General features: G+C 46.5%; 1 protein-coding gene across 1 annotated transcript in view; it reads right to left on the reverse strand.

Annotated features, from left to right (window-relative positions):
• The window catches only part of LOC8034502 (NADPH:adrenodoxin oxidoreductase, mitochondrial), a 28,768-nt gene that overhangs the window by 1,888 nt on the left and 8,026 nt on the right, over positions 1-18,854 (reverse strand). Inside the window, exons 7-11 of the mRNA XM_040206918.3 lie at positions 18,291-18,483; positions 16,176-16,354; positions 12,937-12,999; positions 8,999-9,107; positions 3,565-3,738 (exon numbers count right to left, since the gene is read on the reverse strand). Coding sequence (XP_040062852.2) covers positions 3,565-3,738; positions 8,999-9,107; positions 12,937-12,999; positions 16,176-16,354; positions 18,291-18,483 — 718 coding nt within the window. The remainder of the gene's footprint in view (positions 1-3,564; positions 3,739-8,998; positions 9,108-12,936; positions 13,000-16,175; positions 16,355-18,290; positions 18,484-18,854) is intronic.

Here is an 18,854-nt window from a genome sequence, read left to right on the forward strand (position 1 = left end):
GATGCACAGGAGGCTGTTGCCTTTTGGTAGTCATATGCAATAGTGGATTTTAAGTTTGGAGCGAATTCAAAGCGAATAGAGGTTTTGGCCAAATAGTTTCTAATCAAACAGTTTCTCTAAGCCTTTCACTACTGCACCATACTTAAACGAAAAGCCAGCTGGACTCATGAAGGTTGATCCAAAGCTTCCACCTGTCCATTTCTAAGTTAAGTTAATGTGGCTTCAAAAAGTCCAATGCCTACATTGGGATGGCAAGCAAATGACACATTTGACACGAAAATTAACCCGCCTTTTGGTGCAAATTTTCTCAATCTTTTCTTATATCCTCGCTTGCGCTTTTGAGGTGTGTCACAAAGCTGCCTTTCTTTTTCCTTTTTTTTTTTTTTTTACGAGCCCTTATTTTTGCATTTGTAGCCGTGGACCGGACGTCTCTGGTTAGACAGTGGCCACCTGCGAGCCGGACGGAGCGCATCCGCGAGCCGGGGTTTCGAGACCCCTGCTCTAGATAGAGAAGTGACTCGGCACTATACAGTCTTTTCACATGAAACAAACAAATAATAAATAAAAATATTCTGGGTTTTCTTTAACGCGTAGACATTTTAACGAGTAATATCACGGATTTGCATCATATGATGTGAAAAATGGCAAAAATTTGTAACCAAGCAGTTCCGACCGAGCGTGCTAACCAAAAGGGAACCACATGCAAGCCCATTCATATAAAACAAAGTGTCACGCGTCTAAACATTATTATGCAGAAAAAAAAAAAAAAATTACTTGTGCTTGTTAATCTTTAGTAGTATGCTTCGAAATGCAACTAAATCTGTTAAAACTGCACTGCATTAGGAACGTCGGTAAAATTGGTGCGAAACCTGTGAAGCAATGCCGCAGAGCAGAAACCTGGACTGGATTGTGATGACCAAACCCCACTGGATTCCCACAGTTGCCAGACAAAAACGAAAACTCTTCCAAAAACCAATTCGCTCGCACATTTGTTTGCTTTGGGGTAGTTTGGCGCAATTTTTCCCATTGGGCGCAGCACGGCGCAGGCAAGCGTGAATTTATCAAAATGGCACAACTAAACCACCCCTGCTCTTTTGGACCAGGTTACGCAGTGCCGTCCCCATCCTCTTCCGAACGTGGTTCAGGCATTCTTTCTTGACGATGTAAAATATTCTGTAAATATTCTCTTCCACCAAGGCTGAGTATCTCTGGGTGGAAAAGGAATTCAGCTCCGAAACGAGACAAACATGGCGGCTGTCGGCCAAAATGAATGGGAGCGTGGATCGCGTGAAGGTGGGCTTGATTTTGCGTTTTGACCACCATTTGGAAGCTATTGTGGACTCATAATTAATTTCTTAAACACATTTTTTTGATGAATTAGGGGCTGGCAATGAAGAGGGAGATAGTTTATGGAATAAACAACCAAAATATGTAATTTTCTTGAACACAATTTTTTGGCGATTTTTCGTTTTTTAAGGCCAGAATCTCCCCTTAAATCTGAAACTTGAGGGGAAAAAAAAAAGACAATCATTAATGATGAATGCAGGATGTCAGGAAATCTCTGCCTAACATATACCCTCACATAACAGCCACAGTTTAATTTTGAACTTCTACTGTTGTGTAGATTCACATTCCCAATATTTTCCTTTTTCTTTATATACACCAGGTTTGCACACGCACTATACCGCATTGAAAGTCTGCTTCCCTCCTAAGCATATGACCACAATATTTGTACTTTTTGAAGTGTCGATAGCAGCGGTTTAGCCCTGTTGAGTGCGCTTCTCACCGAGCCCCGGTGCATAGTGGGGAAGCAACACCCACGGAGCTTGCTTTTGCCAGAGCCATGTATAGAGAGAGCTTGGTCAATGGGAGGCGCGGGCAGAGCCAGGGCGTGTACCAGACGTAAAAAGAGGGCTTGACATGCTCTCTTGGCCAACCAGAGGCCGAAAAGAATCCCCTAGCGGTGGTAGCGAGATTTAACCATAGGTATATATAATATAATATAATAATAATAACTTTATTTTCCAAATGAATTGGAGGGGCAGAAGGGAAAAAGCCTCCAATGGAGGCTTGACGAGCCCGAAGCCCCATACGGTGACAGGCGCAGCAACACAAAAAAAAGAAGAAGAAAAAAAAAAAAAAAAAGCGCACACACGCATATACACAAGAAAGACAAAAAAACTTCATCAGAATTATTATAAACACTACAGAGTAGACACTGTTGTAGCCCTAAAAATAATATTATACAGTTCAAACAAACAAGTAGATAATAGGTAACATAGTAGGCATAGATGAAGAATCACAATCAATGGTCTTAATAAGCGCGTAAGGGTTAAATGTAGTAACGTAACCCTTCATGGTTGAACTTAAGATAATAGTAATAATAATAATAGGAGTTTATTTTCCAACAAACTACAGGTTGGAGGGCGGCTTGGAAAAAAAGCTGTTAGCACAGCTTGATTGGTCCCAAGCCCCCACGACATCAGCAGCAACAGAACAGTTAAAAAAAAAAAAAACTTTATGGTTGAAAATAGGGTGCACGTGATGTTTCGATAATGATCATGCAGAAAGCTGCAAGAAATGAATGTGCCGCTCAACTCTGTTGCTCGGACAGCGTGTGACCGCTCGGATGGCACATTCAAGCCCCTCGTTGCCTGGCGTACAGATTATGTCGATCGTTTCGCTAGTTGCACTCTTCCACCATGATTTTGGATGACTGTGATTGGAACATCACGTGCATCATATTTTCAGTCACCGAGAGTTACGCTGACGTGCTTATTAATTTCGTTTCTGGCGATCACCGCCAGAGTATTATTTCTGGCTTCTGGTTGGCCACATTCAAATTTTGTGAAGACGCCCTGGAACATGCCCAGCCCTCCTTAGGCCAATGGCATCTCTTGATTTGTCTTTTATACTTCCCAATGAATGTATATACAGCTCTGGCTTTTGCAGGTGTTGCTTTTCTGCATTGCAACCGTGTTCGGTACGAAGTGCACTCGACAGAACTAACTTACCACGATTGACACTTAAAAAAAATAGGAATACTGCAGTTCAACTTGAAGAAAATATTGAATCGCCTATTTTTCGAAACTACACTAGAAAATTCAAATATAATCAAACAGCCCTTTTTTTTGGCGTCCCTTTTAAACAGGTTGTCCGCAGACCGACGTTGCTAGGTAGAGGTCAGTTCACGAGCTTCCTCGACCATCTAGAGACTTTTCGTGGCGCGCATGCTCGGCGATGTTCGCTACGCGATCGTCCCAGCCCTTAAGGACAGGAGCCGCGGAACCCAAGGAACGTCGGATGCACAACGCCTGCGGTAGAATGTGATTCTACCGAGGTTTTCTAAGGCAAAAAAAAAACACCATCTGCGCAAAAAGAGTGTCGCTCGAAAGCGGTCCGCCCCTGCTGTCCATGGGAGCGGCACCGGGGTCGCTACCCGTTGGCGCCCGCTCACATGTGGACAACAGAGAAGAACCGTTTTCGGACGGTGCCCTTCTGCGTAGCCCGTTGACCGACAGATTTGAGAACGTTGCTGCGGACTGACGACCGCCCACGGCTCACCGTTGGACTCGAGAAGCTGCAGGATGGTGGCAGAACCGCCCCGGTCGTCGGAGGTCGGCAGGAGCCCCGACTCGGCATCCTTGACCAGCGCCTGGCCCGTCTCGAAGCTGCTGTTCATGGTGGCAACCAGCACCCCAACGGGCCCGGTCTTGACCCAGCCGCTGCAGTACACGCCTTCAAAAAGAGAATGGAATCCGTGAGATTCACCTCGCGTTGTTAACCCTAGAGCCAGTACATGTAAACTACGCTCAGAGTACCGACACTCCGTTCTCCGATTGTCCTGCGGCTGCGCCATTCTGTAGCCTAGTGTGAAGCAGATGTAACCGACTACGGTGTAAACTCGTTACGACAGACCTCAATGGCGATCGAAGATTTTGGTCCGTCCTGAAAGGACTATGCGGAACGCAAGATGCTCTTACTAGAAACTTTGACGTGGATTACGACGGCGGTCCGTTCTAACCGGCGAAACGTGAATGGATACTATTAAGAGAGCACTGGTTTGTTGAGACGTCCGGACTTTGAAAAGCAGCAATTTTTCTTTGAGCCGTGCTAATGATTGTCATCACCGCACGCTTTGGGTCATCTCGCGAGGCAGAGCACAAGGAGAGCAGTTTGAAAAATGGATGCCACTGCCACCGAACCAAAGCTGCATAATGTTCGAAATAAGGACTGCTTACAAACTCCCTAACATCCAGAATGTATTCCAAGCTGGTTCAATGGCATGAATAGGAAGACCAAAAAAAAACTCTTATAAATCAATATGTTATAACTAAAATTCCACGTTTCCGGAGGACATTTCTCGTTAAATTCGGAGGGTACGTTAAACCGAGTATATTTTTCGTTGAAAATTTGGGGTTTATCAGAGTTTATTTTTAATAGATTCCCAATTCTTTTTGAAATTCAAAGTTTATTTTACTGTGTTCTTATATTTAAAAAAATTCAAAAACGAAATAGACGAGGTCCAGATACCACGACGCATTGTCCCAAAGAAACCTTGACGTGCTAAAAGGCAAGCCCCTTTTGTCAGTACTCAAAGATTTCAAAGGAAACTGAAGTGGCATCTCCCCAGGACCACTGATCCTGTGCTCTTATAAACATTATTTGTAAAACACTGTCTTTTTTGCTTTTTATTTTGTAGTTGCGGCCTCGAAATTCAAAGTTTTTCGTATAAATCCGAATTGCCAGAAAGTTTACTGTTGAGACCGGTTGTAACGAAGTCGGTTATAACGAAATGGCGGCTACAGCGAAGCGATCCCGATTTCCCATTCCCTTTTGCACTTTGTTATAACCGAAGTCGGTTATAACGAAATAGCGGATATAGCAAAGTGATTTCCGATTCCAGTTGACTTCGTTATAACCGGTCTCAACAGTACCGGCAAGTGTTTTTCGAATTTAAAAAAAAATTAATTTGAAAACACGGAAGCCTAGTTATAACCGAATGGCTTCTGTAACCAGGTCTGTTGTAACGAGATTATACTGTAGAGAGATACGAATAAAGAACGAGACTTCTTCAGGTTTAAGCTTGGCATTGGGAAACTCCAGACATTTTTTTTTGCCCACTCGCGGAACTGTTTTCAACGTATATGGAGGACAGAAGAGTCGGACAGTCCCCAATCAAGTTTCTCGTACAGGTTCGCAACAAGAAAACCAACCAAATAAAATCCACGCCAGACTACTGACACAGAGGCAAGGGACTTTGCAGAGACTGGGAGCCACGAATGTCTCAATCCCCAAGACTACAGTTGAACCCGCATATATTGGACTCGCAGGGGATCCTGAAACGCTTCGACATGTTGCTAATTCGGTATACAAAAGTATGTCGACTCGAGCTCCAGTTTAACTTTCTGCGTGTCTCCGCTAATGTTGACGACGGTTGTGATGGACGGAAGCTTATCAAATAGAGCGTCCAAAAACCGCCAAACATGCTGGTCCCAGTTCAAGTGGTCTATTTCCCACATTCCGAGCTGCAACTGAGATCCATCTGGTCCCAGTTCGACTTGCAAAACCTTGTTAAGGGGGGACACTACCCAGAAAAAACAATTTTTGAAAAAAAAAAGTTGACTGACAAGCGTCATATTTACATCCACCAACATCCAGAGAGTATTCCCAGAAAATTTCGTTAGTTTACACTGCATAGGTTATTTTTCATAATTTTTTTCGGTCCACCAATGCTAAAAAAAAGGTCGAGGTTGGAGCACTTTGAATGCATTTTTGTCCATTCCAGTTTTCAGCAGAACTTTTACTTTAGAAAAACTATCGTTTTGTTATTACGTAACTTGGATTCACTTTTAGGAGTCTTTCTGGGGTAAAATTTTAAGGGGAAGATAATTATGAGCTTGTATTTTTTTATTTTTGTCATTTTTCATGCTCAAGAACTAAACTTTTGGACAAAGGATGGAAATCTAAAAACACAGTAATTGTGTTTCTCTGGCTTTTCTGTCATGAAAGATGGTATAATATAGAAATATAGCTCCACAGTTATCTGCTCTGAACCGTCCTAAAGCAATATAGCACATGAAAATGACAAATTTACAAGGAATTTCAAAACGATAGTTTTCCTACACAGATACGGCCACTTTCATCTTTGAACAATTGCAATTTGTTTTGTACATCACCCAGGTTAACAAAATTAGGCAGAAATGTTCTCAATACAAGCCTTGTAAATCTAATTTAAATCAAACAAGCGGTTCAAACATCCACTTTTTTGGGTAGTGCCCTCCCTTAAAGCGTAGCTGGCAAAAACCGCAGAGTGTCGCCGCACTTATGCAGGTACGTGGCCATGGCCTCGACCACCAGCACGGGCAAACAAACAAACAAAACAGCAAAGCAAAAACAGCGAAAGAAAAGGTAAACAAAGATAAACAAGCTGTTAAAAGCACTACAGTGGAATCTCACTAATTCAAACTCGCAGATAATTCAAACTAACGTGCAGGTCCCGTTCTACGTGTTTCTAAGAAGGAAACTCCCAGCAATTCAAACTTTGCATTATTCAAAGTTTTGGTCCCCCTCGGGTTCAATTTAACGAGATTCCACTGTATCAGCACCGAGCGGGACTGATTGGAGCACTGCGATCGCTCAATGGTGGCACAGTGACCAGTATCACGTGACAGGGCCGTGAATTTTCTCCGCTTCGCTTTGGTTGTGTGATTAAGTGCGTAGCGGCACAAACTGTCCGCTAAGTAAAATTTGTTTGTTTTTTCACGCAAAAGGCGGGTAGGACAAGACCTAAAAACACAACCGAGCACGCCGAGCGAAACGATTGGAAGTTGCGTGTAGGTTACGATGGAATCCTGTGATAGCATTGGGGCTGCCAACAATGCTCGGACACTTCGCTGCGGAGACAAACGAGCATAAATCTACATGCACTTACCAGGGCTCTCGATTCGTGGATTCTGGAAGCAACAACAATCCCACCGACTTGAGCATCCGCTCAATTTGGTGGGAACGTCTTTGCTAAATAAACATGTTCGTGATACCCTTTCTTTCTTTTTAGGTGGAGTCATTTTGTACCAATTAATAGTTTGAACCTTGACCTAGACCTTCCAGTCAGAAGGCGAGTTTTATCTCTTCGTCGTCTCCGTAATTTTTTAAGTGTCGTGCGGTGGTGGCAAACGCTCTCCTCGCAGGACGTGAAGATAAATTACGACGAATAATCGTGTTCAAATAAGTGAACAGCTTCATCTGTCGTGATGCGTTTACGCTACCACAGACATGGTACGCCGCCAACGACGTACGGCGTTTCGGCGCTGACTGCTGGCGGTAGCTGCCGCGAGCCGCGCACAGTTGCAACAAGAAAGCGCAAGATCTGTACCGAGGGTTCCCGAAATTCCCCGCAGTCATGGCGCTTTTTGTATTGCAACAGGTCTATTAGAGCTGCAGCAGACTAGAAAATTCAGCAGTCCCACGTGAATCCACAGTATACAGCCCCGCTATATCTGCGACACGTTATCAAGCCATAATGTGTCCTTATGTAGAGCTCGTGCTCGCGAGAATGACATTCCTTGGCGTCGTTCTCGCGAGCATGCATGTCACCGTCCTACTGGCGACGACGGCGAGCATACGTTCGCGATGCTTTCTGCTCTTCGGTCCGACACTCCAGCGCCAAGTCTTCAGATACAGACGGCGCGTTACGTCGAGCGGCTGTTGCCAACGTCTGCTCGGAGAGTTACGCACTAATTTATTCGATAAGCACTCTCCTGAGGACGCGGTGGGAAACTCGGGTGGTGTGACGAGACGCTACTGCCATCTAGCGAGCGCTGCGCGTGATTCGTACGCGCAGGTGTTCTCGGCACAGATGGCACGTCGCAGCAGCAAGCGTCGCTTTGTAGTGGCGCGCTCGGCAGAGCTAGGATGGAATCCTGGCGGTGGCAGCGGGTTATGCGGAGCGCAAGTTCGTCCGCTTCTTGTGCAGGGATTGCACCAACGTCAGAACGCAGAGCTTTGATTGGCTCTGATGAAGAGATAATGCGTAGACCTCAATGATAGCTACCTCGAATTGTACCCATTATCCTTCCAACTGGAACCAATCGGAGCTCGGCGTTGTGACATAACTGCAACCCCTGCTTACGAAGCAGACAAACTTGCGCTTCACGTAGGAATATTTTAGAGCGCAGCTCTTAGGGGCCCGTTCCCGGCTTGAGCGGCGTCGGCGTCGGTGTCGGCGTAACCAAGGTCATCCCAAGGTCACGTGACCCCTCCCAAGGTCATCTCAAGATCACGTGACCCCAAGATGACCCCACGTGACCCTGAAGGTCACGTGAACCCCAAGGTCACGTGACCCCCAAGTCACGTGACCCCTCTGAGGTCACGTGGTCTCCTCCCCAAGGTCACGTGACCCCCGAGGTCACGTGACCCCCGAAATCACGTGACCCCCAAGGTCACGTGACCCCTCCCAAGGTCATCTCAAGGTCACGTGACCCCAAGGTGAACCCCACGTGACCCCTCTGAGGTCACGTGACCCCCCGAGGTCACGTAACCCCTCCAGCTCACGCGACCCCCAAGGTCACGTGACCCCCTGAGGTCACGTGGGGGTCACGTGACCTTGAGGTGACCTCCATGTGACATTCAAGGTCACGTGACCCCCAGGTCACGCCTCCCCAGGTCACGTGACCCCCTCCCCGAAGTCACGTGACACCCCCCCTCCCCCCGAGGTCACGTGACCCCCCCCCCCCGGAGCATATCAAAGAATGAGGGGAGGAGGAGGAGAAGGAGGAGGGGTCAACCCTCCCCTCAGTACCCTTCAATCCTCCTCCTCAAGAGCTGCGCTCCAATTCGGCGTTACAGGGAGTTGTAAACGGCTTTCACTTTTTTTTCAAGCATTGGCGATGCCGACGACGGACGTCCTACAGTGCCCTACACCATTTTGAGTGGAGGGAAGAAGCAATAACAGCTATCACCGTAGAAAGAAAAGGACAGAAAAACATGGCAGACCCACCGGGAAGCGACTCGACCCGTCCTTCCGTGTTGGGGATGATGCCTCTAGCGGCGTCGAAGGGAATGTCCGGGTCCACCATCTCGGTGCTGTAGCCGATGCTCCTCAGCGCCTGTCGCATCCAAATGAGAAAGCACCGTATTTTGTGGCATACAAGTCCTGCTTTTTTTTCAACAAAATTTTCGCTGGCGTGTTGGGTGCAAGTTTCGTTTCTTCCAGTATCAGTGATGTGATCGGCCTAAGCCATTTTGGAGCACCTTTTGGAGCAGCCAAAACAGTGTTTTAGAGCAGCAAATGTGGCCTTTGGAGCCGCCAAAACAGTTTTTCGGAGCAGATTGGAGCATATATTTTTAGAAAAATAAATATTTGTTTTAAGTGCTGGACAAAGGAAGGGCACTTTGTGTTGTGACGTGTTGGGGCGGAACTCGCTGCTCGTGTTTTTGCAGCTAAGACATCCCACAACTGTTAAACAGTGCCGTAAGCGTTGCCAAGCAATTCCGAAAAAAAACAAAACAAACACCGTCTATCGTTTTACTGGTTCCCGACGTGGCAGATTTTTATAAAAAGTAAGCAAACGTAAAACAATGGATTTCAAGCGTCCTGGCTGGTGCCTCTCGTGCAATCATGTTCACATGCACGTGAGGGCAACTTCGGCAGGCTTGCAGTTACACGTATTTCGTCGCGCGAGCGGAGACAAGGCTGTTCGACCGAAACCGAAACCATGCCACTCTGCTCCGTCGCAAACTGGTTCCCAAAATAGTATGCAAAATGCAACTGTCCAGCATACGACAATAAACAGTCCAATGGCGCTTGCTTGCCAGGCCGGCAGGCGAGGTACAGGCTAAACACACAGAAAAAAAGAACCTGAGCGTATTGATGCAATCCATTGCGAATACGGGTCAAAAAGTTCCTGGAGCGCTTTGCGCAACGACTGAACTGAGACAAAAAAATTGACCGCATCACAACGTGGTGAATGATGTTGATTGGGCGAAGCTCTGGTGGGGCTTGTCTGCGTAGACGCTGAGCCGCAGCACGCCGAGCCTTTCGTTCGTTTTCATCAATGTCAGAAAGAGAATGTGTGGTATGGAACATGGTTATATACGCATTTGAGCATTTGACCGCAGCGCCATCTCACCTATAAACATTGAGCCAATGCATGCAAAGTTTAATGCGATTATATACGCATTTGACCGCAGCGCCCCAGCTCTTGAGTTACTACCACATCTTAGAGCCCCCCCCCCCCCTACTCGTCCCGCAGTTGTGGCCGAGTGGTTAAGGCGATGGACTAGAAATCCATTGGTGTCTCCCCGCACAGGTTCGAATCCTGTCAACTGGACAAGGCTAGACCCTATACTTCGTCTCACCTTAGTAAAAACTATTGTTAGCCGCGCGTGCTAAAAGCGCGAGCTAGTCGCTTTGAATGAAGCCGCGGCGGCTGCACAAGCGCTCGTGCAGCAAGTGCTCTAGTCAAGGCAGCAAGGCTAGCCGCTTGCGCTAGCACAGCCTTCGCGGTTAGTCCATGCTAGGGTGAGACGAAGTATAAGGAGCTTCGCCCCTAAAAGCGCGGTGTGCGGGTTCAGCGTGCAAACAGTGCCTTCTTTGCTTTAGCTCACTCCTCGTCATCGACTTTCTTTCGCGGCAGATTTTTCACGTACCAGGGTCCCTCTCGAAAGAAAGCTCACCGAGAGAAACCTAGGTAATCAAAACTTCGGCAAGCATTCACTGAGTTAGAGGGACTTTTATAGCAACGTATGATTCAAACAAGAGCATGATTGTCAATGCGTTTCAGTTTAGAAAGCGCCATATCTGCAGCGACATAGAGACGGCAACACACGACGTCGCACGACCACGGCGACTGTGGTCGCGCGAGCGCTACAGCTCATAAACCAACTCTCGCCAAGCAAAAACGTGGTTTTGTTTCACAGCATGACGGCATGTCTGGCACCCGGCACACTAACTTCGATGTGTCCGCACACGCCGTCTATCGCTAAAAAAAAAAAAAAAAAAAAAAAAAAAAAAAAAAAAAAAAAAATGCGAAACGAGATTTTTGGACGACGTCAGCGCGAAACGCGAGACGGCGGGAAAAATCATGTAAGAACGAATAGACGATTGATGCAGGGTACTTTGTGTCGGGCGGCGTCATGTGCCACCTAGCTCACGCATGCTCAATTACGGTTCTCCGTTTAGTTTCGTTTTTGAAAGGCGACCAAAATTGGTCCTTTGGAGCAGGCTTGGCGCAGATTAGCCATATTTTGGCGAAATGTAGCAGGATGTAGCAGGGTTAGCCCCCTGGCGCAATTGGCGCAGCAATCACATCACTGCAGTATGGACCTGCGCTCAAGTGGGTTCTGAGATCGTCAATTTATGGCGATAGCTTGTTCCACGGGTTCTAAGCATCCTAGGTGAGAGGCCAATTTCCCCATTAGACATCTAATCGAGGATTGTGATGTGCCCCTCTTTTTGTGCCTTGGAGCAGACACCACTAGGCGCCGTCGGACGGCGTTTTCAAACAATAATTGTCAAATTACGTTTCCTACACCCAAAGATTCAACGTTTTTTTCTGAAATATAACGCGCGACGTATCTAAAAAGAGCAATACTAACGTTCGAAATATCCACGCACTAACTATTTTCGTTGGTAAAATTTTATGGAGGTGGTGGGGACCCAAAATTCTCCCCCCCCCCCCCCTCCCCCCTAAAGAGAAAATAGTGCTTCTGTACTGTAATATACCGATATATAGCCCACCCTCATTTTTGGCATGATCTACTATTTTTCCCCAAATACTGAAAGACAGCCCACTTCTAGTAATTGCAGAGCCCTGGCCAATGGTGACCTCGGCAAAAACGGTGTTACTTAACCACAGTGGGAGACAAGCGAACACTGCTGACTGGGGAGGACAGTCGTCTTTGATTCACCGCTCTTTCCTGTGATCACAAGTTTCGAGGGTGACAATATCTAAAACTAGAATTTTTACATCTTTCTTTTTTATGGCATATTGAAAATTAGCTTACCACTTACTTTCATCCGATTTGCTATCGATTTTAGTGGGCTATCTCCTAAGATATTCCGGTATTTCTATTGCTGCGTATTTACTAAGACGTCTTGCCATCTAGAACTGGTTACTTTTATTGACTAAAGCCCAACAAACAATATGCCATCAAAACCAAGTTTCTAGCAAAACTAGATTTGACGCTGGGCCTATATATTTTATTCGGTTAGCCGACAAGAACACTGAAACTGGCTCCCAGTTGTGCACTTACCGCAATTGCAATATGCATACTGTATGCGAGTTCGTCAACGCAGGTCTGCCGGGCCGACCGTACAAACACGCAAGTGCGACTTACACGAGGCTGCAACTTACATACGCCGACATGCCGTTTACGAACAAGCCGCCGTCTTCCCATACCGCGCGTGCGCAGAAAACAGATTCCTGTGAAGCAGGGCGCCTGCGCACGTGCCGACCACGGCGCCACTGCGGCGTTGGCGCAGGCCAACGTTTTAGCGAAAACATTCACTTGCAGAATTTTCAAACATGAACGACCATTCGACTCCTAGACCGGAAAATATGGTACGTCATTGTTACCTTTTCTTATCGATCTAAAGAAAGCTTGAGATTAGACTTTACGACTACATTTCAGGATCGCCACACTTTGTTTCGTCTCTCGGTGCACCTCAGCGCACTGGGAGCCACGCTAGCCAATCCGGCACTCCACGCGTGCCACGTGACCTCACGCTCCGCATATCGCTTCGTCTAGCCGGGATGTCACGTGACACGCTTTGACCCGTGGGTTGGCTTCGGCGGCTCACGGTGTTTACCACGGTACGTCGCACGGTGAAACAGAGTAGTGTAGAGTTCCAACGTATTTCGAGAGGCGTCTCCTCGCCGAGAAGTGGCTGTGAATTGATCGCTACGTGGGCGGGGTGGAGAATCGGGTACGTACCAATTGGCACTCCAGTGTCTCGGTGTCCCCGGTAGGTACAGCCTTCAGTCGAGAGCCCTCGCCCTGCAACGCAACAACGCGCGGCTCTGAAGTTCAGGTGCGGCGTCATTTTACGAGGTCGTCGCACGTGTGTTACGTACACAAAGGCACGATAACTTGAGACACAAAGGTAAAGACACGCGGTGACCTTTTCACGAAAGACGCGTCTTTCTACTTATCAGCATTAAGAGAAAACGCTTCAAAACGCACCCGGGCATTTAAAGGGGCACTAAAGTGCTCTCTGAGATCCTTGTTCTATTGTCGAAACTCAATCTACGAGAAAACCCAAAATTAAATTCATGCACGGTCGATTTGCATACTAAAGAAGTGATAAAAAATCCCGACACTTTCTGTTGGCGCAGGACAACAGATGGCGCTACCGAACCTTGCTGAATATGGTGGAATGACGGAGCGACGGGTTCCCGCATGGACGAGCGGCCAACCAATCTCGCTCGTTTAGGCCGAAACCCATTGCTCTCGAGTGCCTGACGAGTGCCGTCCATCGTTCCACCATATTCAGCAAGGTTTCGTAGGGCCATCTGTTGTCCTGCACCAGCAGTAAGTGTTTGCAACTTTGATCACTTCTTTAAGATGCAAATCTGCTGTGCATTAATGTAATTTCTGTTTTTTTGGGATTCTTAGAGCTCGTCGATTGAGTTATGACCATAGAACGAGGATCTCAGAAAGCACTTTCGTGCTCTCTTAATATAGAAAGACAGATCAGTGAACCGTTCGGGACTGAACGTAACATGTACCAACAGTGCCAACAACTAATGAATTTGTGGTCTAGCAGATAGTATGAACAATGTAACCAGTTCATTCTGTTTCATTGTTATACCAGAGTAGCCAGTCCTACATTTTTGTTGCTTCTCAAGAGAGATATGCAGCCGTTACTCTCCGTTGTTCTTAAGTACCACATTTCAGAACTGAACATTCTTTTATCCAGTGTGTCGAACCGAAAAAAATACGGGTTCGGTTACGGTTCAGGTTCAAGTAAATTTATTTTGTTCCGGTTCAGTTCTGGTTCGATTAATTCGATCCACGAACCGGTTCGTGAACCGGTTCGGGGCGCTGAACCGGTTCGCGAACCGGTTTGGAAATTATAAATGACAAATTGCAACATCAAAATAACAAAATCAAAATAACATCAAAATAAAAAACTTAAAAAATTGCAACATCATGTTCTAGAAACGTGTTATGAAATGAGCACACAGCAGCATTTAGGATTTACGAGATTGTAGGAAAATGAAATCCCGTGACGCGATTTTTTTTTGCACAGCCTTTCAATTCTCTTTCTTCCGTGCAAGCCGCGACCAGCGCAATACTGGTTCCTATGTCAAGATTCATGGATGCAGCGTTTGTCAAGATTCATGGATGCAGCGTTTATATTCCTAAGACTGAGTGGAGAAGAAAAATATGTAAGCGAGGTGTGTGTCAGTTGACGGCACTTAAAAAAACAAATGGCATTGATAGCACATCCATTGTCAACAGCGCGTGGCCGAACCGTTTTGACATGAGCCGGTAACCGTTATTTTTTTTCCGGTTCGGGTTCATCGCGATAACAATATAACGGTTCGGGTTCGCGTTCAGTTCCAGAAAAAATACCGGTTCGGTTCCGGTTTTCGGTTCGGTTCCGGTTCGACACCCTGCTTTTATCAAAACTTTTTTTTGTCTTTCATATGCAGCTGTTAATTTTTTTCTACGACATTGTCATAAAAGGGCATTATCGCATTTCCCATACCAAGACTGTTCAGTTCACAAACATTTGTAGACTGAGCATTATTGCACTTTGGCATTCTTACATACCGTGCAAGAATTCTCACGCACTTCACCTTGTGTAATATGTAAAACGTCTACAATAACGCAAGTTTACAAAGAAAATGTTTTGCTAGAGTATATCACTAACCCAGATGCCAACACCAGGAATACAAGCTCACCAGCTTTGTACGAAAGTAAAAAGAGGAAAAGCAGAGAGCTTATAATGCTCATACAAGCATATAAGGTGCTAAAATGGTACTACAGTCAAACCCCTTTATAACAAACAGCAGGAAACGCTACGATCAGTTCGATATAGCAAGTAGTTCAATATAGTAAAAACCATTTACAATGAACTTCCACGATGCATTCGTTGTCAGGTGAGAGCTTCTCTTTCTTTCTCATCTCTTTGCTTCTGCCTTGTAGCAACGCGCTAAAATTTTGTTGTTTAGCAAGTGTGTAGATTTTGTTTTTTTAGCTTATCTCCTTTTCTGAATCGCTTCTCTTCGCTCAAGTTTGTTTGCGGCTTGAGCTTTTAGAATTTTCTTTTCTTCCCAACATTTTTTTTTTTTTTTGGGGGGGGGGGGGGGGGGAAGGGACAGGTCAGTAGACAATTGTCTGTGCGTGTTTGGAAGCCTTCTGGGGGAAAAAGTTAAATACTATAACCAATGTGTTGTTCGTTATAAAAAGTACTTTTTACATGCATTTTTATTTAAATTTTCTGCGAGTTCGATATCGACAATAATTCACTGTACGTGGGTTCGTTCTAAATGAGTTTCACTGTATAATGCTAAAATATATGCAGCACAAGTTTTCCTGTGTTGTATGTTGACCCCGGTAATACGAGGAGGCTTTACTACCATAAATCTGTGTAACATGGGTTCCTACAAACCCCGGAGTTCCCCAAAGTACCCTGTCGGTTCCCCACACTCCCTAATTTCCTTGTCCGTTCCTTTCTCAGGAGAAGCATCTTATATTTTTTCAGTTTGAATGCAAAAATGTTCCAGAAGTTGGGACTCATCATGCTTAAACAAACTACATCGACTAGACATAACACAAATAAAAATTTAATCAGAAGTTCTCTCTCCCAGACGGGAGACATCATCAGCGAAGCCGAAAGGCAGTAACGAGAAAAATGCCAACCAGAAAAGGAGAGCGGTTCTGCCTGCTATGCGGAGCGCAAGTTTGTCTCCTTCTTGCACAAGGGTTGCGATGATGTCAGAACGCCGACGTCTTATTGGCTGATTTTAAAAAAAAATAGAGGGTAGACCTCGAGGCACGTAGCATTCGAGGTCTACCCACCATCCTTTCAATCAAAGCCAATCAGAGCTCGAAGTCATTCTGACGTAGCCGCAACTCCCACGCAAGAAGCAGACAACTTGCTCTCCGCGTGGCGTCGTGAACGTGGATCGCCCTCTCGAAATTCGCCGGGAATCTGCACCCACCTCTAACCTGTTGACGGAGAACTCGACGGCCGAGATGCGACCGCCTTCTGAGCCGCCGACGAACCTGGCCGGACTGCGCAGGAACCGGAGCTCCCAGGCCCGATTGTGGTGATCGGCATGCTGCTTCTCCGCCGTCTGCAACAGCAGCTCCAGCAGACGCTTGCGAGGCCGCGGCAGGTCTGGACACAGAGAGCGGAACGACGTCGAGGCGATCGGCGAGGGACCAAGTTAAGGCGTTCTGTTAAGAACATATTCTTTGCAGCAAGAAAAAAAAAAAAAAGCCACTGACTTAGAAACATGTTATATTTCGGTCAACTAACATCCGAAGAACATTTCAACAAAGTTTCGTTCGTTTCCGCCGCACCTCGCTGTCGGTTATTCTCGGTGCCTGCGCCATATATGAGAGGTGGAGGTCCGAACGCTTTGAACGAGTTTTTCTCCATTCCATTCTTTTCGGCATAAACCTCAGTTTAGTCAATCTGTCGTTTCTTTATAACACTAAAGGAAAGGCTTCTTTGTTTTTACTGTCTGAAATTTAATGAAAAAAGCAGCTGGAAAACTTCTTTTTCTTTTTTCTTTATCAATGTCTTTAATAAACAAAGCCCTTTTCACGGTAGCACTATCCAGACATTCTGCTTTGTACCTTGAAAAAGGAAATGCCAAACATTTTATCCCCGACAGCAACTGTCCTAATTTCCTTTGCTAGCAGTGTAGAGCTGAAACTTTTTTCTGTACCCTTTGTCATGACTAGCAGTCTACGCTGTTCATTAATTTTAAGCTAGGGGCTCAAAAGTTGACCTTCCTAGGTAATGTCCTCCCTTACATGCCTTGCACGCTAATTAACCTAAAACCAAACAAAAAAAAAAAAAAACAGTGGCTTAGCTCGGCCATGCCAGGATATACGTAGCGTAAGCTTAAGTTCAGCTGGTTATTAGCTTTCCTGGTTGTCTAGGATTAGCTTGATTATCATGCTTACTGCTGCTTCAATGACACACACACGGTATACACATTACGTGACTATTTCGGGATTCGATGAGTTAAGCTTCTCCGCTCTTCTTATTGCGGAAGATGCGCCGTGTAACCGAGCTTTCGGTTGCACGTCAAAAGATCCTCAGGTGGTCCAAATTAATCCTCAGTCCTCCGCTGGGGCGTGCCAGATGCCCATCGTTGGTTTGGCCAGCTGTGCGCCGTGTTGTTATGCATCAAGCAACCAAGCTGCCGCCCAGAACAACCGGACAGCGCGAGCCATGACCTCGAGCGTCGGGGACTGACCTAGGCGCGCCATACCGGTCCTGCCCGTTCCGTCACTGCTCCTCGCACATGTGCAGCACGGCTGGCGCTCCAGGAGCCATGCGAAACTGCTCAACCTCGGCCAGTGTAGCTTACACTACAAAAAAATGATGGCAACCTGCTAGGCCATTGTGTTGCATACGTGAAATGTTCTAGGATCACAAACATTTAGCGATGCTCTGAGTTTCCAGACGCCAGATGCTCACGTTCATGGCGCTCTTCATCAGATAGTTTAACGTGTGCCATGTGTACACTCAATAGTCAATCCCAGAATGAAGCGATACTACCGCTAATCGGGCCGATAAACCTGGCGATCTTCCATATTCTCGAGCTCCGTCCCTCAGTGCACACAGCTGGTCGAGCTCCTTCTCGTCTACCCCCCATGGTCACACGACCTCCCCTTTTAACCAATCGGCGATGAGCACCTCACCCCTCCTCTCCCACCCGCCGACCAATCAGCTTCGAGCCTTGCGGCCGCGCTTTGATCTGGGCTTCATGAAATGCCGAACACATAGCCAAAGAATGTTTCACGTTAACATTGTCTTTCTTGTTAACAAATCCTACAGGCACCCACAGTGTAATTTCTTTGGGGTGGAAGTGGGCTGACAGAAAAGTTTTGTTTCTAATTTGCATATCTTTTGATCCAGGCAACGTCACGTGCCTAAACTTTCGCATTCTCTTACCACCGCTAGCGTCACATTCTCACGGAGGTCAAGCTTTCTGCAATGCATAGTTTACTTACGCGGTTGTTTCACTTTCTCAATTTAACCCGGTACTTCTGTTTAGGAGGGCGCAAAAGAAATGAATGAATGAAAGTCTACTGACCGGCAAGCTTGTCCCGCACGACCGCAAAGTCCTCAGCCCGCAAGACCGTGCCCACGCCAGGCAGCTTGGTCATCTCACGTAGTTCCTTGATGGTGAAGGACACCTCCAGGGGGCCTCTCCTGCCGACCAAAATCACTCGCCGGACGTTGCTGCGGCGCAGCGCCGCCAATGCCGGCTCTGCAATGTCCGTCATCTGGGAGGGATGCGAAAGGACTTGAGTGACGCCGTTACCTTTCCGAGTGCCTGAGCAAGATTTCGGTGGCATGGAGATAACCGGTACGGTAAATGACGTTAAAAGTGAACAGATGTGGCTTGGTGTCGTGGCAGGCGAATCCGTTTCTGCGCGGCGTTGCTTTTGCTGCGAGGCTCGCATTTCAGTTTCGCGATGCGGCCCGAATTGGCTAGGATCCATACTCTACCAAGATACAAAATGTGCATCGGGTTGTCGAGTGTAACCCAATTTCACCAAGGTATTTGCACAATGCGAACATGTTTCATGAAACTTAGGCTAAATCCAACTTCCTCGCCAGGAAAGATGGGTGAATTCCGGTCTCTTCCAACACA

This window comes from Ixodes scapularis, unplaced genomic scaffold (assembly GCF_016920785.2).
Source record: "Ixodes scapularis isolate PalLabHiFi unplaced genomic scaffold, ASM1692078v2 PGA_scaffold6__148_contigs__length_123643588, whole genome shotgun sequence".
Taxonomy (NCBI): domain Eukaryota; kingdom Metazoa; phylum Arthropoda; class Arachnida; order Ixodida; family Ixodidae; genus Ixodes; species Ixodes scapularis.